The sequence below is a fragment of the Curcuma longa genome, chromosome 2 (assembly GCF_044706935.1).
Source record: "Curcuma longa cultivar G26 ecotype Majalengka, Jawa Barat chromosome 2, ITB_CL_G26_1.1, whole genome shotgun sequence".
NCBI lineage: Eukaryota > Viridiplantae > Streptophyta > Magnoliopsida > Zingiberales > Zingiberaceae > Curcuma > Curcuma longa.
In genome coordinates, this window is record NC_133862.1 from 6831314 (window position 1) to 6853581 (window position 22268).

Below are 22268 nucleotides of genomic sequence, written 5' to 3' on the forward strand. Positions count from 1 at the left end.
TACCAACTTTTTATGATTGATTAACTGGTCAGGTTGCAGATGAATTTGTTAAGAGGCGTGCAGAGACAGAATGGTGACTCAATTTTTCTAAGGAAAATATCACTTTGTACCTAATTTGAAATTCTGCATTTCATCGTGAAGTCTTAGTAATTCTTTATTAGTGATGACAAGCTTGGCTTTGGAGAACCTCAAGAATGTTATCATAAATATCATTTATGCCTTAGCAATGTTGTTGCAGGTTTGTTGAAGGTGACTTTGATACCTATGTCGCTCAAATTAGGAAGCCACATGTGTGGGGAGGTGAGCCTGAGTTGTTCATGGCATCACATGTTCTTCAGTAAGTACCTTATTTTCTGCCATTCTGGATTTCTTGGAGAATAAATGCTTAGGATGTTGGTAATGGCTAGGAAACATATTTTTAGCTGGGAAATGTAAGGTTCATTGGTTCAATGAATCTTTGAGCTAAGTAATATCCTTTGAAATAATTTTAACTGGATCTGTTGCCAAATCAGTATAGTTGTAGGATTGTGAACCAGCCAAGTTGAGCTGAGCTCGACTATTTCAAGCTTTTTTATTACACTAAGCTTTCTGCAACCAAAAATTGAGGTTCTTAGCGGGGATGAGGATACATGTAGAAGAAAGTAGGAACAAACATGTCCTCCATTTCATTACTGAGGGAAATACTAGAACATGGAGGCACTATGTGCCTTTTCTTCTTCATTAAGTTTGAAGAAACTGATTCAAATAATGCTTTTTTATGCATTCCTGATCAAATCCAGAGAGACCTTGGCATCATTTGATATGAATACACATAGATCATTCGGATATAACTTATCCTTTAATGATCAGACTATTAAGAAGTTACTTTAATTTTCAGAATGCCAATCACAGTTTACATGTTCGATGACGATGCTGGTGGTTTAATATCAATAGCTGAGTACGGACAAGAATATGGGAAGGAAAATCCAATTCAAGTTCTTTACCATGGCTTTGGTCATTATGATGCTCTACAAATTCCTGGAGGAAAAGTTTCAAAGTCAAGACTATAGTTTTCAACAGTGGCTATTTAGAATGGTGAGTTATATACTTTGCAAGCCTATTAATGTATTTTCTTCTTCATCTTCTTAATTTAACCATAAAATGAAAGTAGATATAGACTTCATGATTTGTTGTGTTAATTATGGAGAGGACAGTGACCAAAATGCAAGATCCTTGAAAGCTAGTGGCCATGATATTGTTTAAGAGCTTTTTGTGACTGCAGCTACTAAACTGTTTATCTGCAGACTGTATCTTCTATTGCAGCTACAAAATTTGCGCTACATTTAAAAGTTGAAATACATTTGACAACTATCTTGATTTATTTATTTATTTTGTTGTTTCATGATTCTACGACTAGGAGAAATGTGATTTGATGCTGCAAAACACTCGAGATCTATCAGCCTCGTCTGGAATCTGTTGCATCTCCTTTCATAAATATCCAAATGTATTATCTTTGACAAATTGTTTCTTTAATGGATATATGTAATTTCCACAAGGACAGAACCAATAGAGGCTTCATCCGATCAATTCATGCTAACAGCGAAGAGAACCCACAAAGTGAGTAGTATAATAAAAACCCAAAATTTATGCATTGTAGTCTCTTTTCTCATTTCTTTTCCCCTACTTTCTGTTATGGCCATTAAGCTTGTTATATATAGTGATATGAAATTCTGTGTGCAGTTATGACCCAAGAGTTATTATATGTTTGATTCTGTAAAATTTACTTATAGAGGGGGAAAAAAATCTCAGATGGATCAAAAAATGGCCTTATACTTTTCTTAAGTCCTGATCAACCCCTTGACAATGGGAATTACAGTCGAATGTCTAACCAAGTAAGTGGGTTTTTTAGAATGGTCACAAGTTGGTTTCTTCACATTGGACAGCAATAACTTGGTAAGTTATTAATTATCCTATACTTCTCACATATGATGGCCATTTATGAAGCAATCTGTTTGATTGACCAACTGTTTCTTCAGTGAGCTTTTATTAGGGACAGATTTATTGCTTCATTTAATATTTATTGGCAACATTTACTACTATGCTTTAATTCTTCTGACATTATATATACTTGTATTTATTATTTATTTTTTACCAATAGGCACTCACCTTCTTTTTGTAAAAAAAGAAACTACCCTTCAAATTCAATATGGTTCACTTAAGCATTTCTACCTTAAGGCTGTGTTTACTGAGTGATTTGGGAGGAAATAATAGGGTTGTAAATGAATTTAATGTTTGTGAATAAGCTTGTTGTTTGGATTGATAAAGTTTGTTTATGTTTGTTTAATAATATGTATATATATATATATATATAAAGTAAATAAGCTTGGTCGTTAGTTAAGGAGGAAATAATATGAATTTTCCATTTTGGAGGGTGTTTTGTTAGTTAGTTTGTCAACAAACCGAGAGAAAATATTTGCTGTTCAGATTCTACGGCAGTGATTAAGAGTAACATCTCCTTTGCCAAAATTGGATGGATGAGATCTGATCTGATTGTGGTTGATGATAGAATGGCATGATTGCCCTTGTGTTTGCCATGTTGATGGGGGTGGGCAGTCTTGGAGCTGACTATGATCAAGCTATACTAACATTAGTTGATGTCTTCAAAATGCCCCTAGCGCATAGCAGAGTCGATCACCATGTAGTAGAATTGTTGCAGTAAGTAAAAGTCGAATTTTGATGAAATCGTATGAAAATATCCTCTCACATGAAGGCGTGCTTTAATTTCCTGATTCACTTCTTTACAAATGATTGTGGAGTTAGTTGTGTGGAGCGTCCCGGATCAACATATGACTTTTTGCCACAGTTGATGTCTTGTAAATGATGAGTTTAAGAGTTTGCGATTAATAGTCAAGTGAGGTAGAGAGAGCTTAGGCGATAAGCATGGTGATAGTATTCGATGTGAGTGATCGATTGTCGCTTTGCTATCAAAATCTTAAATTTGATTCTACTTAATACATATAATTTTATGATACTTATGCCATAATGATGTTTAAATACTTATTTTTTTTCCAACGCTATAGTACAAAATGTTTAGTACCTGAGGCGATCTATTGTAATTTTAATAAAATAGATGGCTAAACTGTGACATTTGAAAACATGAAGGATGGGTTTGCAAATCCAATAAACTCTGGAGGTGCAAGCAGAAATTTACTCTTTGTGATTCCCAGTCCACAGATTGTTAAAGCTAAGCTCGCAGCCCGACGCGGCCCTGTTCCCTGTCCGTCTCCGTCTTTTTGGTACTGTGCGCCCTTTATTTACCATCGTGCCATCACGCTCTTTGCCTTCCGAACCATCTTCTGCCATGTCCTTTCTCGTCTTTTTGACTAAAACCCTCTCTCTTCTTCATATCCTCCTTTCTCTGCAGCAGCGCAGCGCAGCGCCTCGTTGCGGTAATGGCGGCATCGTAAGCAAAGCCGTTGTGGAAGAGAGGAGAAGGCGTGCCATGGCGGAGCTCTCCTCGTTGCTGCTCTTTCTCGCTTCCATCGTCTTCTACTTCCCTGTCTCCGGTTTGACCACCGACGGCCTCGCTCTTCTCGCTCTCAAGGCTGCCGTCTCCGCCGATCCCTCCGCCGCGCTCTCTGCGTGGTCTGAGTTCGACGCCACCCCCTGCGGCTGGGCTGGCGTGGCCTGCAGCCGACGCGGCCGCGTCGCTGACATCGCCCTCCCTGACTGCGCCCTCAACGGCTACCTTCCTTCCGAGCTCTCACTCCTCTCCGCCCTCCGCAAGCTCGAGCTTCCTGGAAACCGCTTCTACGGTCCGATCCCCGCCGCGCTCGGCCACCTCCACGCCCTCGTCGAGCTCGATCTGTCTAACAACAACCTCTCCGGCTCCATCCCGCCCCAGCTCGGCCGGCTCGCTTCTCTCGCCCGCCTCGACCTCTCCTCTAACCGCCTCGCCGGCCATCTGCCTCCTGCCATTGCCGGCCTCCCTCATCTATCCGGCGTGCTGAATCTCTCCTTCAACCTTCTCTCCGGCAGCATTCCGCAGGCGTTCGGCGGCATTCAGGCGTCTGTCAGCCTGGATCTCCGCCAGAACAATCTCTCGGGCGAGATCCCGAGGATGGGGTCGCTCATGATCCAGGGACCGACAGCCTTCGCCGGAAACCCGGGCCTCTGTGGGTTCCCGCTGAAGAATCCTTGTCCGGCGCCGAAGCAGAGTGCCAAGATCCCCAAACCTAACCCTAGCCTCAGCCTGAACACTGGCGGCGCCCCCGCCCCCCGTGGTGCCTCCAGATCGGAGCGGCGAGGGACTACCCTCGGAACGGTTCCGATCCTCGCCGGCATCGTCGTCGTCGCCATCTTGTCGATTGCTTTTCTCCAATGGCACTTCTGCCGCCGGAGCGCCGTCGCCGACAGCAAGCCGACAAGAAAGAGTGGTACCATCGACGATACATGTTTCGACGGCTCGGAGGAGCGGCGGCGGAGTGGGCGCGAGGCGGAGGTGTACGCGGTGGTGGAGGAGGGTTTCGGTCTGGAGCTGGAGGAGCTGCTCCGGGCGTCGGCGTACGTGGTGGGGAAAAGTCGGAGCGGGATCGTGTACAAGGTGGTGGTCGAGCGGGACGGATCGACCGTGGCGGTGCGCCGCCTTGGCGTGGCCGAGGGAACCACCGGCAACGAGTGGCGGCGGCGGCGGCGAACGTTCGAAACGGAGGCGGCCGCCATCGGCCGCGCGAAGCACCCCAATGTCGTCCGCCTCCTCGCCTACTACTACGCCCCCGACGAGCGCCTCCTCGTCTACGACTACATCCCCAACGGCACCCTTCACGACGCTCTCCACGGTAATACAGGCGGGCCGAAGAATCCGATGGCTCCGGCGGCACTTTCATGGGCGACGAGGTTGGCCATCCTGCGAGGGACGGCGAGGGGCCTGGCGTACCTCCACGAGATGAGCCCCCGTAGGCACGCCCACGGCGGGATCGCCTCCTCGAAGATCCTCCTCGACGACGACCACCGGCCGTACATCTCCGGTTACGGTGTCGCCAGACTGTTAGCGCCGAAGAAGCAGGCAGCGGTGGGAGAGGCGGCGCAGAAGGCGGACGTGTACGCGTTCGGACTGGTGGTGCTGGAGGCAGTGACGGGGCGGACGGCGGGGGCGGAAGTGGAGGCGTGGGTGCGGGCGGCGTTCCTGGAGGAGCGGCCGTTGTCGGAGGTGGTGGACCCGGCGCTGCTGCAGGAGGTGGACGCGAAGCAGGAGGTGATGGCGGTGTTCCACGTGGCGCTCGCGTGCACGGTCAGGGACCCGGACCTGCGGCCCCGCATCCGAGCGGTGGCCGAAAGCCTCGACCGTGTCAGCGGCGAGTCTGACTCAGTGAGTCGTCCCGTTTGATCTAACTCGTTGACAGGCCAGCAGCTTCCTCGGTATTAGGGTTTAGTAATTAAGTGGTCCTCGGTAGGTTGGAAGGGGATAATCTGAAAATTTTGAGGGTGTTTTCGGAAAACTTGAATTGTTGATCTCTAGGTGTTACTGTTTGCTGTAATCAAGTCTGTGTGAATTCAATTGCGGGTCTAAGCTCGAGAATTAGAGACTGGCTTTAGATTGGGAGATCCCGAATGAGGTGTTTGTTTGCAAATAATTGAAATAGGGGGCTGTATCTGAGAATTTTCAGTCCTTGATCCGTTGGCCTGCACTCTGTCTGCCGGCCGGTTGCAGGACTGAGAAACTGCTCAGGCAGGGCTAGGGCAACTTTAATCGTAGTGCATTTGGGTAAAGTGTGGGACCTTACTTTGTGTCGTTTATTTGACTCATCGTACTTGCATTTGCATTTAGGGTCAATTGGGCTGCCTGGTTGGGTCGATAGAACAAATATAAAATTGAAATCTATATTTAATGATTTATCGTTTTCTTATAAAGAGTTGTAATTAAAACACACTCATTTATGTGATAAGAGTGCACTTTCTCGATTTACCTGATAATCTACACCTTTTGAATTCATCTTTTTTGCAAAAGAGTGTGTGAGTTTGATTGGATGTAACTTTTTATCAATTCAACCCTCTAACATGCTATTCAAGCTCAAAATGGGAATCCAACCCTAGAATTCCACATTGCTATCAACCTCAAGTTCATATTCATATAGATAATGAAAGACAAGGTGGGTCGGTCGGTCGGTCGGTCAAATCGGGATTCAAGGTTTGAACCAAATAGGTTGGATTCACTGGTCTTAGACTAGGTCAAATGGACCGAGACTGAATTAAGCTGATTGGACTGATATTACCAGTTGTTGGACTGATTGTTAACCTATGAAATTAGGCACAATGCATAGACCAACCACACTAGTAAGCCGTATAAAAGAAGAAGAGATGAAGAAAACATAAAAACCATTCTACTTATTATATCCAAACAAATTAAAGGGAATGAATCATTCCCTTGTCATTTCATTCTAATCTATTACTAATCTCATTCCGATTCTATTTGATTCCACTCCATTCCTAAAATCTCTACCATCCAGCTCCAAGAACATAATGACTAGAAGAAGAAACTAAAGGAGAACTAGGATTAGGATTAGCTTATTCCTAATAAAGAAACTACCTCACTAAACAATTAAGACGTACAGATAGAGCTAGGATGATGTATTAAATATTCATGTTCTTAATTTTGCAAATTGAAAGCTTCATTAATAAACACTTACATGGGTATCAATGGATCGTCGTCGTGTTCATGATCAGTTGTAGTCTTGCTGCCTTGGTCGAGAAAGCCACAGCGAGCTGAGTGCTCGAAGCCGGTGGAAGTACTCGGCGACGGCCAGTAAACTTCGTGCCATCTGCCTCATCGTCAACATCTCTTGAAGCCTCTGCAGAGTTTGCTGCCTCAAATTCTCGGCCTGTATATCAAAACAGGAATTAGGGAAACAATGAGTGAGTGATTTAGAAGAGACGAAAATATGGAATTTGTTTTGGCTGCAGCTTTTACTTGTCTTACGAAGCCTTCGATGGCGGCGAGCTTGTCCATGGCGACGGCCATCTGCCCCATGTAGTCGGCCACGTTGAGGGTGCAACTCAATTCGCCGGAGGCGATGGCGTTGGAGACGGAGTGGCTGAGGGCCTCGAGGCCATGGCTCAGCGCCTCCTCCGTCTCCTGCGCTGACTGCTGCAGCACGCAGACTCCCATTATCTGCTGCTCCGTCAACGGCTCGATGTGCCTCAGCACCATCTACGTAATTAATTAACATATTTAGAGAACGACATTCTATTATTTGATGAGGAATGGAGAGAATTCGTCGAGGAGGCATGCACCTTGATGAGGTCGGAGGGGCGGAAGCCGGCGATCCACATGAAGCAGCGCTCGGCGGGGGTCAACCAGGTGCCGGAGATGAGGTGGAAGACGTCGGACTTGATGACCAGACCCTTGAGCTGCGTCAACTGGTAGAGGTGCGCGAGGAAGCCGTCGACGAACAGCCGCAGCTCTGACTCCGGCAGGTGCTCCTGCACCGCCGCCCGGAGCTCCCGCGCCGCCTGCTGTTGCTCCTCCAGCCATCGCATGTACTCCATGTCGAACATGGCGGCTTCTGATCAACCAAATGGAATATACAGTGATAAAGCACATAGAACAAGCCGAATTGTAGAACTCTTAAAGTTGCCACATGACTTCAAGATTTATATGAAGCTATTATCCATGTATCATTATTCTAATTTCATTTAAGTACATGCTACTTTGATTTATTATGGTTTTTTATATCATTATGAAATTAATCAATATTTGAGATGAAATAATTTTTACATTGCTCAATAATTGTTCATGACAATTAACATGAAGGGAAAAGATTGTCAACTACAAAATGGTATTTTCCAATGTTTGGATGACTAAGTTCATACATTAAAAAAATAGTTGTAAAGTCAAAGGACAAACTGACGTTTTCTCCATAAAATATTAGCGCAAATCAGGATTGTTTTCTAACTTAATTAACCACCTGAATCATCATATCAAATATTTAACAAATGGATGATTTCCTCACATTTTAAGCCTAATTAAGTTGTTGCAAACATATATAACTTGTAATTCTATCATCAAGAAATATTTATAGTACAAGAGATAATATCTACCTGAGCTGAGCCCACTTATGCCTGTAGGAAGGCCTTGGTCCCCCAGGACAGCTCCTCCACTCAACAGCAAACCCTACAAGAAGCATATATATAAAAGTCTTTCTTTTTGTCTTTTGAGAAAATCATTTATATTATTAATTACGAATATAATGAATGGAATACTTGAGTTCTTGCTCTTTGAAGCTCATGTTCAAGCTGAGTAAGTTTGATTCTGCTATTCTCTAGTTGTTGTATATAAGCCTGCAAAAGTATGAGTTCATGAGAAAGGTCTTCTTTTTCACCCTTCTTTTTGATATATATTTTATTCTTAGTTTATTATATTAAACTCAGACACCTTTTTTCTAAGCCTGCTTTTCCTAGCTGCCTCCCTATTCTGTGCAAGCCTTCTTAATATCTGCCAATGACCGATTTCACACATTGTTAAAGAGAGCGATTTCTATTTGAAAGAAGAAAAAAACTGTATAGCTATAGCCAACCAACCTTAGGGTCTGGTATCTTTGGTCCTACGTGTTCAGTGCTTGTGCCTTTTCTGCTCCCTTCCTTTTGTTGCAATAAAAGTATTAACATATAAGGACCAGAGACTGAGAGATGTAGAGAGAGATGTTAAGCTTTCACCTTGATCACTGAGGCTTTGATGTCCTTTCCACGCTCAGACACAGATGGAGGATCATCTTTAATGTTGGTGGTGTTCATGGCCAACTCTGAGGATTCTTGGGAGCCACCACTTCTTTGAGAAGCCAAGCCTAATCCACCCTATAATATAATCATATAGATTAAATAGTATGAGAGCTGCAAAGTTTATAGCAAAGCAGGAGGTGAATTAATTCTTAGCTTGTTCCCAATACCTTGGTGGAAGGCTGTACATGCATGGGCTGAGAGGGAAAAATGTTCAGCGTCTCTGCACACACGAAGCAACCCTGCAAAGCATTAATTAAACCCACCCCTCAAAGTGCACCTCAAAACAATGAAACATGGTCTCCCCCACCCCACCAAAGACCATAAATGGAGAAGACTTCTTGTTGAGGAATTCTCTGTACGAGCTTTCGCTTCCCAGACAATGGCATGACAGAAAAATGAAAACTTTTCAGAGGGGAACAGACTGCTGCAGGAGATTGTGTGAGAGCCAGAGAAAGAGAGCTACAGAAGCATGAGAGGAGAAATGATCGGATATATGATCCCCTCCGAAGCGTGATATGATGCCTCATGGATAGCTAATCATCCAAAAGAAATCAAAGGTGGTTGGACTTGGAATTTGTTTTCTTTTACAGCTTTGGTACAGTAATTCCCAATGTAATCATCAGTTGTTTGTTACATGTCACAGTCCCACCAGAAAAGACGAAAACAAAACCTTAACCCCAAATTAAGACTAAATATAGAGAAAAACAAACAGAAATTAGATTGTATATGAATTGATCTGCTAAAATATCAATTAATAGGAAGTACGGCAAGGTCTCCATCCCACGATGTTCTCATGGCCCAGAAATGTTCCTTTCAGAGGAATCGCAACAGAAATACGATTCCTACTCTTGATTCATACTACTTTCTCCATGAACAAAATTTCAGACACCAGAAATATTGGAAGAAGATTGCATACTAAAATTAATGAGATCGAGCTAGTAAAACTCACGTCTTTGTTCTTGAGGTGATGCTGAATGATCTTGCCCATCTAAGTACATGAATAGAGCTTGATCCAACTCTCCGAGGTCATAAGCTCCAATCTCCTTGCTTTTCCTATATGCATCGTTCAAACAAAGAGAGAAGCAATTGTTTAGATTTCTTTTTCTCAAATTAATTAAACAGGATTTGTCTACAACTATCTCGAACTAAATAACTCCAATCCAGTAACTAAAGATTCAACTATTGCAGCACAGAAGTAGACATCGAGAATGAGACTAAACCCTAAATGACTCACCAATTCAAGACTTTTGTGTGAACACACGACACCAGAGAAGACAAAAGTTTCAATTTCTTCTTCATATTTTTTAGCAATAAAGCATCCTAATCCATCGAGTTAGTTCTGACCAACAAGAGCAAATCAAATCGTCGTCTCCACATACATCCCAAATCTAGTTGATTTCGTGCGCAAGAAGAAAACCCCTAGATGAAATCTACGGCGCATCAAATGGCACGAATAAAAAAAAGTGAAAGAAAAGGTTCATCAAGTACATGGAAAAGCTTCCGTGCATCGATTGCGCTGAGGAGGATGAAGACGACGGAAGAAGCGTGGCGGCGAAGGAGGGGACCATGTTCTGCTGGCGCTGCTGCAGTTGGTTACCGGAGTTGATGGTCTCCGCGGCCTCGTCCGCCATCGAGATCGATCTCCCTCCTCCGGTGAGACTGCAACGGATTCTTCCTCGATCGATCTCTTCAAGCTCCATTAATGTCGAAACGGAGCTCCACCTCCTCGACGCATCGCCGATCGCCCGCTGCCTGCACTACGTGGAATCGATACGAGAAAAAGTATATAAATGGCGGAGAATAATAAGGAGCGAGGCGGCAGCCGGTAAGGTGACCGCGCCGTGGCGGCCCGGTTGGTTTCTTAGCACATGGACCAAATTGCCCTTCTTATTGTTTTAATTTTATTTATTTATATTAATTAATAAAGTAATTAAAAATTCAAGTCAAATCAGTATTCATCATATTATTTTTATAACAGATTAAAATAAATAATTCATCTATCATATTATTTTTATAAACAGATTAAAATAAATAATTCATCAATATACAAATATAATTTTTTTAAAGAAAATTTAATTAAGTATATATTTATATGCATATATATATATCCCCACCAACTTCCATTTAAAAATTAATCTTTTAAAAATCAAGTCTTTGTTTCCTTTTGAAAACTCAACCCAAGCCGACTTGTTCTCCAATTTTAATTCCTATGTATTTAAAGAAAACAATGGCAAGGCTCTAAGTCCTAACTCTGATTAAATTAAATTATCTTCCAATGAATTATTTGCATGCTAACTATTTGATAAATTGTCAGAGGTAGAAGCATTTCTCCAAGTTGACCAAAAATTAAATGGGTGTAAAAAAATTAACTTGTTTATAATAATAAATGTTATATATATATATATATATATATATATATCCATGACAACCCGATATATATATACATCCCCGCATATAGTGGCCGGAATCCTCCAGATGCCGGAAATCAGCTACCAGTGTCAATATCTATTATTAGACCTTGTTCATAATTATTTCTATTGCTGGCTTTATTAGATTGAGTATGAACTAATTTGTAGTCAACTCCGAGAGAATGCTTCTTTCTCTGACAATTTATCAAATAATTTGCATGCAAAGCAACTGCTAGGGTGGTAAACGATCTCAGCCGAGTCCAATTTGTAGTATTCAAACTTATTGAAATAAAATAATCAAGCCATACTTGAAATAAATAAATTATTAAGCCGTTGAAATGATTATTCAAACTCGATTCAATTTTTTTTTATGAACTTAAACTTGATTCAATCTTAACTTAAGCTTAGTTCGTTTAAATATTATCCAATTTTCAATTTAAACTTATTTGAATCAGTCGGACTCAGTTTTGATTTCTCACAAGGCCACCTAACAGAAGGAAGCATATGATGGCTTCAGCTATACAAACTCATGGTAGCTTTCACATAACTAAAAGCAATGCCTCAAACTGTAGTCATTGCTAGTTTCTAATTCTTGCATCCAAATGATCAGCAAGAAGCTCTTTTATTCATCGAGCACCAGTCGATGTATCAAATTCTCCGAATGCGGGTTTACGAGATCCTCCTTGACTGTCTAGGCATGTTGTCTCACTCGAACTTCTTTGTAAGAGGCATGCCATTACTTCTGTATTCTTTAGATGTTCTTGAACTGTTACTGAATGATAACCTTTCATAATTTCTAAATGCTTACTCCATAATCTAGCTGAGCTCTATTGTGGATTAAGAAGGATGCAACAAGCTAATTGCATGGCAGAGGTAGTTGGGTGCCTGAGTATGTGGCTTTAACATTCAAACACTCGGCGATCGTTGGACTTCCACCGACATACCTTAGATCGACATTGTGGAGGTTGACATTCTCACATGGCACCCCTGAACTGCATTTGAGGGTAACCGCCACCGGCGTTGTTGATGTCCCCCTGATATCACTGAAGATGATGTCCCTAATGCTCACCCAGGATGGCACCTGTAAACGATAACTCTGTTTGAGTCTGAACCCTTGAGGTTTCATCTCGTCATGCTGTTAGTTTTGGTGATATCTCTCACCTTGGATGAGCAGTCAGCATAGGGGCAGTATGCCTGGTCGATGATGATCGGGTTTGCGACACTCTTGAGGATGATGTTCTGGAAGGTCAAGTTACTGACAGAACTTTTTCCTGGAGAATTCTGCCATGTCTTGATCCTTAAACCATTTGTTGTCCCTGATAGAGTGCAGTCTTTGATCAAGAGCCCCTTGACGTCTCCTTCATTCTCGTACCTTCCTAGGCTTCCGACACTAGCAAAAACACAGTATAAAATTCATAAATAACTAAATTCGATCGAGTGATCAACTTGGTGCGAAATGATATGCATATCGAGACATTTCTGCTAAAATTTCAACAGACTAACCTGATTCCATGGCCTGGGCCACAAGTGATGCCGCTGATCACTACCCGCTCATTAGTTTGTCCAATGGAGATGCAATCATCCCCGGTCGCGATCACCGAGCTATAAATGCTTACTCCCGAGCTCCTCTCTATGTGAAACCCATCTGTGTTAGGGCTGTCAGAAGGAGCCTGAGCCACAATATTGCTTCCCCAAAAGTTCTTGCAGCCAAGCAAAACAATGTGGAAGAACTTGCTGTTCAATGACTTTATGCTCTTCACCACAGTATGTTCAGTGTAAACAAACTTGATCGACTACAATCAAACAACAAACAGTATCATACTTCGCCTTCCAATTCAGATTCATTGACACAAGTAGAGATAATGAAACCTTACAGAAGGTAGAACTTTGCATTTTTCTCTCTTGGAGCACTCATTGAAAGGCCAGGAAACAGCTCCTTGGCCATCAAAGGTCCCTCCTCCTGTTAAAGTCAGATGATGCACCCATCCAAACTGTATCCAATCATCACCGCTCACATATTTACTCAAATTCGTCGAGGCTTTCAAGTATCCCTACACGATTAGATTTGTATATCGTTAAACACAGACACTGTGAATAACATGGCTCAAAGTTTCTGTCCAGAATGATATAGATACAAGTTCGAGATCAGGATGCATAGGATTGAGGTCAATTCGAGGTGACATGAGCAAGACAAGTGCAAGAACTGAAGAACATGCACTAAGTTATCTTGCTTATCGAATTAATACCTCCATGGATACAGTAATGGAGCTGACATTTCTGCAAGGACCATCAAATTTAACAGGGCCAACAAGGTAAGTTCCTTTGGGTATCAGAAGCTTAACACCACCAGTAAAGGAGCAAGCTGCCTTCCATGCTGCCATGAATGCCTGCAAATTTAAAATTATAGCTCATAGATCCACAAGATGTTGTTCTTAGTTGTCATCTTCCATTCTAAGCCTAAAGCAACACTGAAAAGATTAAAAAAAAAACCAGCAGATGGAATGAAATTGTAGGAGAAAGTATGAAGGAAGGAGAGAAAAATTGCATCTAGTAGGGAATCAACCTTGCTATCGTCGCCGATGCCGTCGGCCGTGGCGCCATAATTGAGGACATTGAAGGTACCAGAGCTGGCTTGGCCGATGGCGAGGAAGCAATCCATCAAGCACAGCAAAAGCAGAAGTTTCATCGCTCGATCTTTTGCTTGGGTTCTGATGGCGAAGTGGAGTGGTGGAGATCAGGTGCTCTTTTTTTATTTGAAATGATTGCAACTGTTCGTCGTGTTCGATCAGCGTAACCGCCCACTACCTGGAAACCGGGCACGGCCAGACCACGCCTCCACTAACTCGCCGCCGGTTGCTGCTTCTGCCCGCCGCTTGCCGTTCCCGCTTCTGCAGCCCTTTCCAGTGTTCGCCTCCTCGATCGACTACCCATGCGAATCATTCGCTGTGTCCGCTGCTTTCCTCCGTGAAAGTTGCCTCCTTTGGTCCGTTCTCCGCTTTTTACTCCTCTTCTAGGATCGAAACCCTATTTCGCCGTCGATTGCACTCCAGAGAATGATGTTTTCCGCCCTTTTTTTCTTTCCATCTTCTTAACGGAGTCGAGGCGCATGCATTGCTGGAAGAGGATGACTCGCCTTCGGCACTTTCCACCTTCTCGAGCGCGCCACCAGCGACTACGGCAGACGATGTTCCCTACGCCGCTCGCCGACGGGCACAATGCACGCCGGCGATCTTAGAGCATAACATTATGAACAATTTCTCTCTTTTTTGTGGATATTTTGAAGGATAAACTTTCATGGATAAGAATTTAAATATCTTCAATTTATCATTTCCAAGTTAGAACAAGTAGTGATCACCACACCAAAAAAACTAAGCATGACTAAATTCGCTAAAGAAATATGATTTTTGCGGCTTACAGTTCTCTGTTCATTGTCATTTCTTCGCTTTCGAGAACCGAAGGCATCGATACTTCTCCCCGCCAACAGTTATCTCCAACGCACCATCTAGGTTGTCTTGGTTCGATGCTGTGCCTGTGAGAACACTCTTCTCCTTCTCCAAGTTCTCCTTCTCCATCTTTAGCCTTGCCTCTTGACGCACAATCTCAGCCTGCAAAATGGAGTTTCTGAAATCAAATGGCTTTGGTAAGATGACAAAGTTCCGAGGAAAAGCTCTCTAAACTCAATCGAGCGAATCAGCTTGAAGACAAGTTTTAGTAGCCATGAATGTGACCGAAAACTGATGGTGGAGAAGCTTCACCAAGGTACAAGTTTGAAATGCCACACAAGAGAGAAAAGGTGACGACAAATTCATCTTGATTCAAGAGATCGAAATGATAAATAATGACACTGAAAAAGAAAGGAAAAGAAAGAGGATCCATTCATTTTCCCAGGCTAGGAAAAAAATGGAGAACACATTAGCTATTTCACATCACAAACACAATCCCGAAATACAATCGAGTAATAATTCACTGGGCATATCTATTTATGCAAAAACTCAAATTGGCTAAACACATCTTCAAGAAAGCTTAAAAGAAAATCAATCTTTCCTTGTATTGATTAATCATGCATCTATCTAAGTCCTAAGACAAAGAAAGAACACCATAGTTGTATTATGCACGAACACAATCCTTGTATCATGTTTAACAATCGAACACTATAGTAAAATTAACAGAAAATGAATTAATATACAATGACAAACATCGAATTGCTCAAATTGATTTCTAAAACAAATCAAGATAACTTTCCTCCTACCTTAGATGCAAACAACAAATTTGAGAAATAACAAGAGAAGAAGAAGAAAAACAACAAAATGATGATACGTTGGCACCAAATTGTGATAAGTTTTAGAGTTATCTGAAACATAGAAGAATCCTATTTACAGTATCTACAATGTTAAAAAGAAGAGTGGCAAATCAATATATTAGTTACTTTGATGGATAACAAACATACTTGGAGCAACCTTCGATCGAATCTATCGATTAGCATTTACTATATCAACATCTTTTTTTTTTCATAGCATAGGACATCCAGAGTTTTTCAAGCGCTAGAAAAAAAAAAAAAGAGGGAGCTTCATTTTCTGGGAGGAAATCGTGAATATTACCTCTCGCCGGGATAGTTCAGCTTTCCAGGCGGCCTCCCTCTCGGCGACCTCGCGCTCCCGCTCCTCGATGTAGCTCTGCATCTCCCTCTCCTTCATGATCCGGTCCTGGATGTCCCAATCCAACGCCTCCTTTAGCTCCTTGACGAACTTATCCACCACCGCCTTTATCCGCAGCGACATCGCCGCTCCTCGCTTTAACCTGTCTCGCCTGCAAACTGCAGAGGGGGAAATCTAAAAATCCGAAGACTACGAACGCTTCGCCTAGCTCCTCGAAGGGTAGCGGTGCAGCCGCCGGAGATAAAATTTTCCGGTGGAAATCGGCGGAGGCGCCGCGCGTTTTCGGTTTGAGTTAGGGATTGGAATTTGGCAGAGAAGTGGAATAAGGTGCTAAAACAAAATTATATATATATATATATATATTATATATATATATATATATATATATATATATAATATATATATATATATATATATATATATATATATATATATATATATATATATATATATATATATATATATATATATATATATATATATATATATATATATATATATATATATATATATATATATATATATATATATATATATATATATATATATATATATATATATATATATATATATATATATATATATATATATATATATATATATATATATATATATATATATATATATATATATATATATATATATATATATATATATATATATATATATATATATATATATATATATATATATATATATATATATATATATATATATATATATATATATATATATATATATATATATATATATATATATATATATATATATATATATATATATATATATATATATATATATATATATATATATATATATATATATATATATATATATATATATATATATATATATATATATATATATATATATATATATATATATATATATATATTAAAATAAAATTCAAAACTAAAATTATATATTTTTTTCAAATAATCTACAAAATTATTTTTCTGGCGCATTTTGATTTTCTCAAATCCTTTTAATTCTAATGATAAGTTTCAAAAATATATTAATATTGTAGATAATTTCGATGAAGAGAACCGATTTAAATTTAATATTATAAGGTCTAAATTTAATATCACATACAATTTTTATTGGGCAAAAATGAAAAGAGCATATGTTTCGTGAGATGGACAATCCATTTCTAATTAAAGTCGAATGGAAATCTCATTTAACTTGAATTGTTTAAAATATTTTTATATTATTTAATTATTTGTCTGTGTAAAAGTTATATGCTAATTTTTACCATGTGTAAAAGATAATAATTAAATATAGTAGAAGTTAGTTATTAATTTTTATATGTTTAGAAGTTAATTGTTACCTTCTAACATAATAACTATATATCATTTTAACTTTTTACTCTAAATGATAACTTAATTAAAATAGCATTTCAACAAGTAAAATAGAACTCCATAATATTCATTTCATTTCAAATGAGCATAATCCAATCACGATCAAGTGTGTAAAAACTAGCATGTAGTTTCTACAACGTATAACAACTACATGCTAATTTTTACAATGTATATAAGCTAGTTGTTAGCTTCTACAATGATGATTTTATATCATTTTGATTTTACTTTTCTCAATGATAATCTAATTAAAATAATATTTCAACGAGCAAAACAAATGCACACTTCATTTGACTTGAATTGCTCAAAATGCCTTTATATTATATAATCATTCGACTATGTAAAAGTAAGATTGCTAGCTTTATATGTAAAAGCTAACAACTAAGACGTTGTAGAAGCTAGTTGCTAGCTTCTACTCGTTGTAAAAGTTAGAGCTACATTAGTAACTTTATAATATTTTGATTTTATTTCTCTAAATAAAAATTTAATTATAATAATATTTTAATGAGTAAAACAGAACTCTATAACATTCATTACATTTCAAATGAATATAATTCAATCACAATCTGCTTCTACAATATGTAAAAATTAGTTGCTAGCTTCTACAATGTATATAGAAGATAGTTGTTAACTTTTACCACAGTCATTTTATATCATTTTAATTTTGCTTCTTTGAGTAATAACATAGTTAAAATAATATTTCAACGAGCGAAACAAATGGGCGTCTCATTTAACTTGAATTGCTCGAAATGCCCTTACATTATCTAATCATTCGATTGTGTATAGAAGTTAATGCTAGTTTTACACGTAGTGCAATTAGTTTCTACAACAGTAACTTTATATTATTTTGATTTTGCTTCTCTAAATAAAAACATAGTTAAAATAACATTTCAACAAGTAAAACAGAACTCCATAATATTTATTATATTTCAAATGAACATAATTCAATCACGATCAAACGTATAACAGTTACCTGCTAATTTGTACAACATGTAAAAGTTAGTTGTTAGCTTTTATAATGATGACTTTATATCATTTTGATTTTACTTCTCTAAGTGATAACGTAATTAAAATAATATTACAATGAACAAAACAAACAATAAAGACTTCATAACATTCATTACATTTCAAATGAATATAATTTAATCACAATAGAACATATAAAAACTAATATGTAACTTTTACGTGTAACAACTAGCTATTGGCTTTGACCACTTTTGCTCATTTTTATTAAATATTACATCAACAACTTTTTATTAAATATTATATTAATAGTTTTTATATTGTGGCAAATAAAGAAATAATGATAAAAACAAAAAAAAACTATAATCTAAAATTATACTTGAATATCGAATCACATGCTCTCAAATTATGACATCCATAATATAACTGAAGTAGTGTTTGTCCCAAGCATTTAAGATCAGAGAAGCACATCAATGTAATACAATATCGAATAACACTTTTCGATAGTTGATACAACAGCTTAAGACTACAAAGAAGAATCACATTGAAGCAAGAACTGATCATACCTAAAGACTTAAAACACAAATATCAGGGATCTTTCACTATGTTCTCCCCTCTTCACTTGATCTAAAGATTTAAAATTATCGCGCCTTTTCTGCTACTAACGATCAAAATGAAAAGTTATTTCCAGGGTATCGTCGAGAGACCGTGCAGATTGATGTTATTGCACGCGCCGACACTATGGTTGAGTGGGCTCCCAGGGCCGCCGGAGGATTCGCTCAATGCACCACGAGACAGCGGGCTGCTGGCTCCGGTCGTCCCGCCTGCAACAAGTTTTCCGGTGGTGGAAACAGGTTCCGCGAGGTTAGCCTGTTTTGGTTCCTTTTTCCCATCCGGTATAAAGCTCCCCACAACCACCTGGATAGAACAATCACTAAGTCATGATCATAGCTTTGGTTGCAGACATGAATCTAACTCAAAATACTGGAATTAGCATTAGTGACAAAATGTAGTTTAGACGAGACGAAATTAAGATCGCGCGACATGATACACACAAGTTCGATTGGTTAATGATGCTTTTAACAGACCTGAACCGGCGATGATGCCAGTAAAAGCCCTGCTACTCCCCCACCCAAAACACGCCCATCAGGCCCAGCTAATGAGACACTTAATCCACCTGTTCGACTGCGCTGCCCGCCACTCTCCGACAGCATAAATGAACCCGATAATGATAAGATCTCAAACTTACCCTGTACAAGTACATGTATAAGTGAGCTAGCTGAGGCCGTAGCTCTGAAATACAATGTTGAACAAAGCAACCAGTGAACAATATAAACCTAAGCTATTATTCGGTTTATGAAATTCGCTTAGCTTTCAAAACTTAAGCAAGGAACGAAGTACAAGTGACAGCAAATTAAGCTATTATCAAGAGTTGCTGAATAAGTGTTTGAGGGCTACATCTACACTGAGCAATAGATAATATGATGAAATAACAGAAGACCACAAATCGGAAGTGCAACATCGTCTGAAAGCATAGTTTGGTGGTGAGATCTACAAACCTCATAAGTTACATTACCACCAGAAGTTGCAGGCTGACGTAGAGTTACATTAGATATAGCACCATTAGCTGAAAGAATGCAGATGGCACGGGATCCTTGCTGAGAAAATGACATAATTTTGGAAGATACATCCTGTAACAAGAAATTCAATTTTTTTTCATTGATAACCGATATGCGTACAATATCCATGGTGCATAACTTATGAAACTATTAAAAAAAATGCAAGAGAAACTCAGATACACACACTCAGTCGCTTAAGTTTAGAATAATTACGATAAGAGAATAAATGAACAAAGCCAATGCAGCAAACATTGATATAACCAATCATTGTCTGCGCCGTAAAACAAACTCGACATGATGAGAAAGTAAATGAATACCTCTCCTGCCATTACTGTAATAACATGAGGAGTGAATGAAGTTCCAGCTGGTCCTGTCAAACAAGTCAAATTACAAAGAAATGAGTAGTAAAAACAACATTATTGTTAACAGGCTCAACGCCAATTGTGTTATATGTATAAAAGAAATTACATTGCAAGAATCTGCACAGTGCATCCAAGAATGATGTTAATCGTTACACACACGTAATACTTACAAATGTGAAGTGAAAATTGGAAACTTGTCAACAAGATAATATATCGACTGAAAGTATCAACTCAGCATTTATTCAGAATGACACTATTAAGATAAATCTGGCTAACAAAGGAATTGAGTCAAAAGGAACAAGTATCAATGCATTATATTATTGTTAGACCAAAGAAAAATGAAGCCATGTACAATATTACACGACACGATCAAGGATTTTAGCTGTATTTTTACAATGTTGCATTTTAATTGTTTATGAATCACTCAAACCACAATAAAACAGGAAGAAGAGGTCATGGGTGTAATTTTGACCCAAAAAAAAGAAAAGAAAAGAAAAAATATACCATGCACCAAATGTAAATCTCTATAACCAGCAACCTTATTTTATATCTTGGATAGAGTAAACCAATCCTATAGGAGGAATAAGATGCCAAGAAACAGAATCCATCTGACTTAGGTTTTTAAGAACACAACAAGAAGAGCATAACTCCACCGAAGCATGGGTGTTGGTTCACTGCTTCATAAAATTGCTAATTGTTAAGCAAGGAAAGCAGAGGGATTTACCAAGAGGACTCATCTTCGGCTTATTGGTAGAACCAGGCGGCCGGCCACGTTTCTTTGCACCATTGGTCGAGCTCGAAGGTGCTGTGTTGCCCATCCCAGATGGAGACAATGGACCAGCCGTTGATAAAGGGGTCAAGGCAAGGCCATCAGGACCATACTTCCTCGGTCGTCCTCGCTTCCTTTTGATGGGTTCTCCCATGCTCATGTTCATGTTCATGTTCATGTTCATGTTCATGTTCAAGCCGTGGGCTGTTAGGGCTGCAGAGCCAGCGTCAGCAGCTCCAGGACTCCCTCCTCCTCCACCTCCACCTCCACCTCCTCCTTGATAAGTAGGAGGAGGTTGAGGAGCAGCAGGAGGTGAACTGCTTACTGGCTTGTAAATTGCCGTGCCATCGGCCGTGTAGGCTAATCGCACGCTCTGCATCGGCTGCGGCACGGACTGTAGACTGATGTTGAAGGGGGATTCTCTACTCGCCATGATCCAATCCGGTCTCACTTCCATGCAAGGAAGAGAGCTCAAAACACACTACCTACCAAAATACTAACTCTTCAGCAACAGTAACGGCAGAGCTACTCTTCGGAGTAAAATCGAAGTCGAGAACCTCCACTGAAATGAAGAAATTTTGAATCTTTAGACCCTCAAAGGGCTCCAAATTTAGCAACTTCCAGGAAGAACGACGAGGATCAAACAGGAAATCAACCGAAAGATGCATCTTTTACACTGAAACCCTACTCGACCACGCAACTCAATCACTGCAGCAAAACAATTCCTAAACCCATAACCCTAGAAACCAAAATTTGAACTCTTTTTTCTCGAACAAGGAAACAAGCTGCAACAATCAAACCCAAAATTCTACATACTGTAGAAAACCGCACCCGAAGAGAATATAAAACCCTAATACAAGTTCCAGATCGAGAAGGGAAAGGGTAAACCGAAAATCAAGGCCAAGTAAACAAACTAGAAAAAAAAAATTGCACTCCGATCGCCAAATCATCCTCAAAATTTCTTTTTCCCATCATAAATACTCTGAAAAACATGATTTTGACAGATAATTTCGGGAAATGAGAGAATAAACCCAAAAAAAATATCGATTTTGGTCGGGGAAAAAATAAAGTAATGACCTGGTAATCTTCTAGAGCTGAAACACCCAAAAAAATCTTTTCGCACCAAGCACGAGAGGAATAAATTGGAGGAAATTATTCTCCCCTTTAATAATTTCCCCAAAGCCTTTCTCTCTCTGGAATTCGACCTTTTTCGCACCCGAAAAAAAAAATAAAGCCGCCGAAATTGCTCAGTGGCAAAATAATATATCAATTAAACCTAATCAGGAATAATTTTCCAAATACGACCTTTACTATTGCAAATGCTCAAATTAGCCCTTACATCTAAAATCTTCAAATTAGATAATTCATATTTTAAATATATCT

General features: G+C 39.6%; 6 protein-coding genes across 7 annotated transcripts; 2 read left to right on the top strand and 4 right to left on the bottom strand.

Moving 5' to 3' along the window:
- Window positions 1-32: 32 nt before the first annotated feature.
- On the top strand, window positions 33-1648 carry LOC141822372 (OVARIAN TUMOR DOMAIN-containing deubiquitinating enzyme 4-like; the record flags this gene model as incomplete). The annotated part of the gene is given in 4 exon segments (XM_074709818.1): window positions 33-73; window positions 239-337; window positions 878-1074; window positions 1397-1648. Coding segments are annotated over 3 exon segments (312 nt in total), but the record flags the coding sequence as incomplete, so codon positions are not given.
- Window positions 1649-3481: 1833 nt separating this feature from the next.
- On the top strand, window positions 3482-5536 carry LOC141822478 (receptor protein kinase-like protein ZAR1). Its single transcript, XM_074709928.1, has one exon. It carries the CDS (start codon window positions 3482-3484, stop codon window positions 5363-5365), a length of 1884 nt encoding a protein of 627 aa, XP_074566029.1. The 3' UTR covers window positions 5366-5536.
- A 1137-nt stretch (window positions 5537-6673) lies between these two features.
- LOC141821380 (bZIP transcription factor TGA10-like) lies at window positions 6674-10385 on the bottom strand. The gene is made up of 11 exons (XM_074708803.1): window positions 10216-10385; window positions 9704-9807; window positions 8922-8974; window positions 8692-8829; window positions 8557-8616; window positions 8411-8470; window positions 8239-8316; window positions 8077-8149; window positions 7270-7541; window positions 6947-7186; window positions 6674-6857 (listed from the first exon to the last, which is right to left on the bottom strand). Exons 1-11 carry the CDS (start codon window positions 10383-10385, stop codon window positions 6699-6701), a joined length of 1407 nt encoding a protein of 468 aa, XP_074564904.1. The 3' UTR covers window positions 6674-6698.
- Window positions 10386-11622: 1237 nt separating this feature from the next.
- Window positions 11623-14269, bottom strand: LOC141821381 (exopolygalacturonase). Its single transcript, XM_074708804.1, has 6 exons — window positions 13726-14269; window positions 13409-13549; window positions 13037-13213; window positions 12666-12955; window positions 12324-12552; window positions 11623-12243 (listed from the first exon to the last, which is right to left on the bottom strand). Exons 1-6 carry the CDS (start codon window positions 13846-13848, stop codon window positions 12019-12021), a joined length of 1185 nt encoding a protein of 394 aa, XP_074564905.1. The 5' UTR covers window positions 13849-14269; the 3' UTR covers window positions 11623-12018.
- Window positions 14270-14425: 156 nt separating this feature from the next.
- On the bottom strand, window positions 14426-16107 carry LOC141821383 (uncharacterized). The gene is made up of 2 exons (XM_074708807.1): window positions 15761-16107; window positions 14426-14767 (listed from the first exon to the last, which is right to left on the bottom strand). Exons 1-2 carry the CDS (start codon window positions 15938-15940, stop codon window positions 14594-14596), a joined length of 354 nt encoding a protein of 117 aa, XP_074564908.1. The 5' UTR covers window positions 15941-16107; the 3' UTR covers window positions 14426-14593.
- Window positions 16108-18558: 2451 nt separating this feature from the next.
- Window positions 18559-22106, bottom strand: LOC141821382 (AT-hook motif nuclear-localized protein 10-like). 2 transcript variants are annotated; one of them, XM_074708806.1, is made up of 6 exons: window positions 21963-22106; window positions 20841-21370; window positions 20072-20124; window positions 19695-19826; window positions 19224-19385; window positions 18559-19053 (listed from the first exon to the last, which is right to left on the bottom strand). In XM_074708806.1, exons 2-6 carry the CDS (start codon window positions 21340-21342, stop codon window positions 18817-18819), a joined length of 1086 nt encoding a protein of 361 aa, XP_074564907.1. In that variant the 5' UTR covers window positions 21343-21370; window positions 21963-22106; the 3' UTR covers window positions 18559-18816. The 2 variants fall into 2 exon arrangements, with proteins under 2 accessions (XP_074564907.1, XP_074564906.1); XM_074708805.1 differs by having other exon boundaries at window positions 20841-21447.
- Between the last annotated feature and the right edge of the window lie 162 nt (window positions 22107-22268).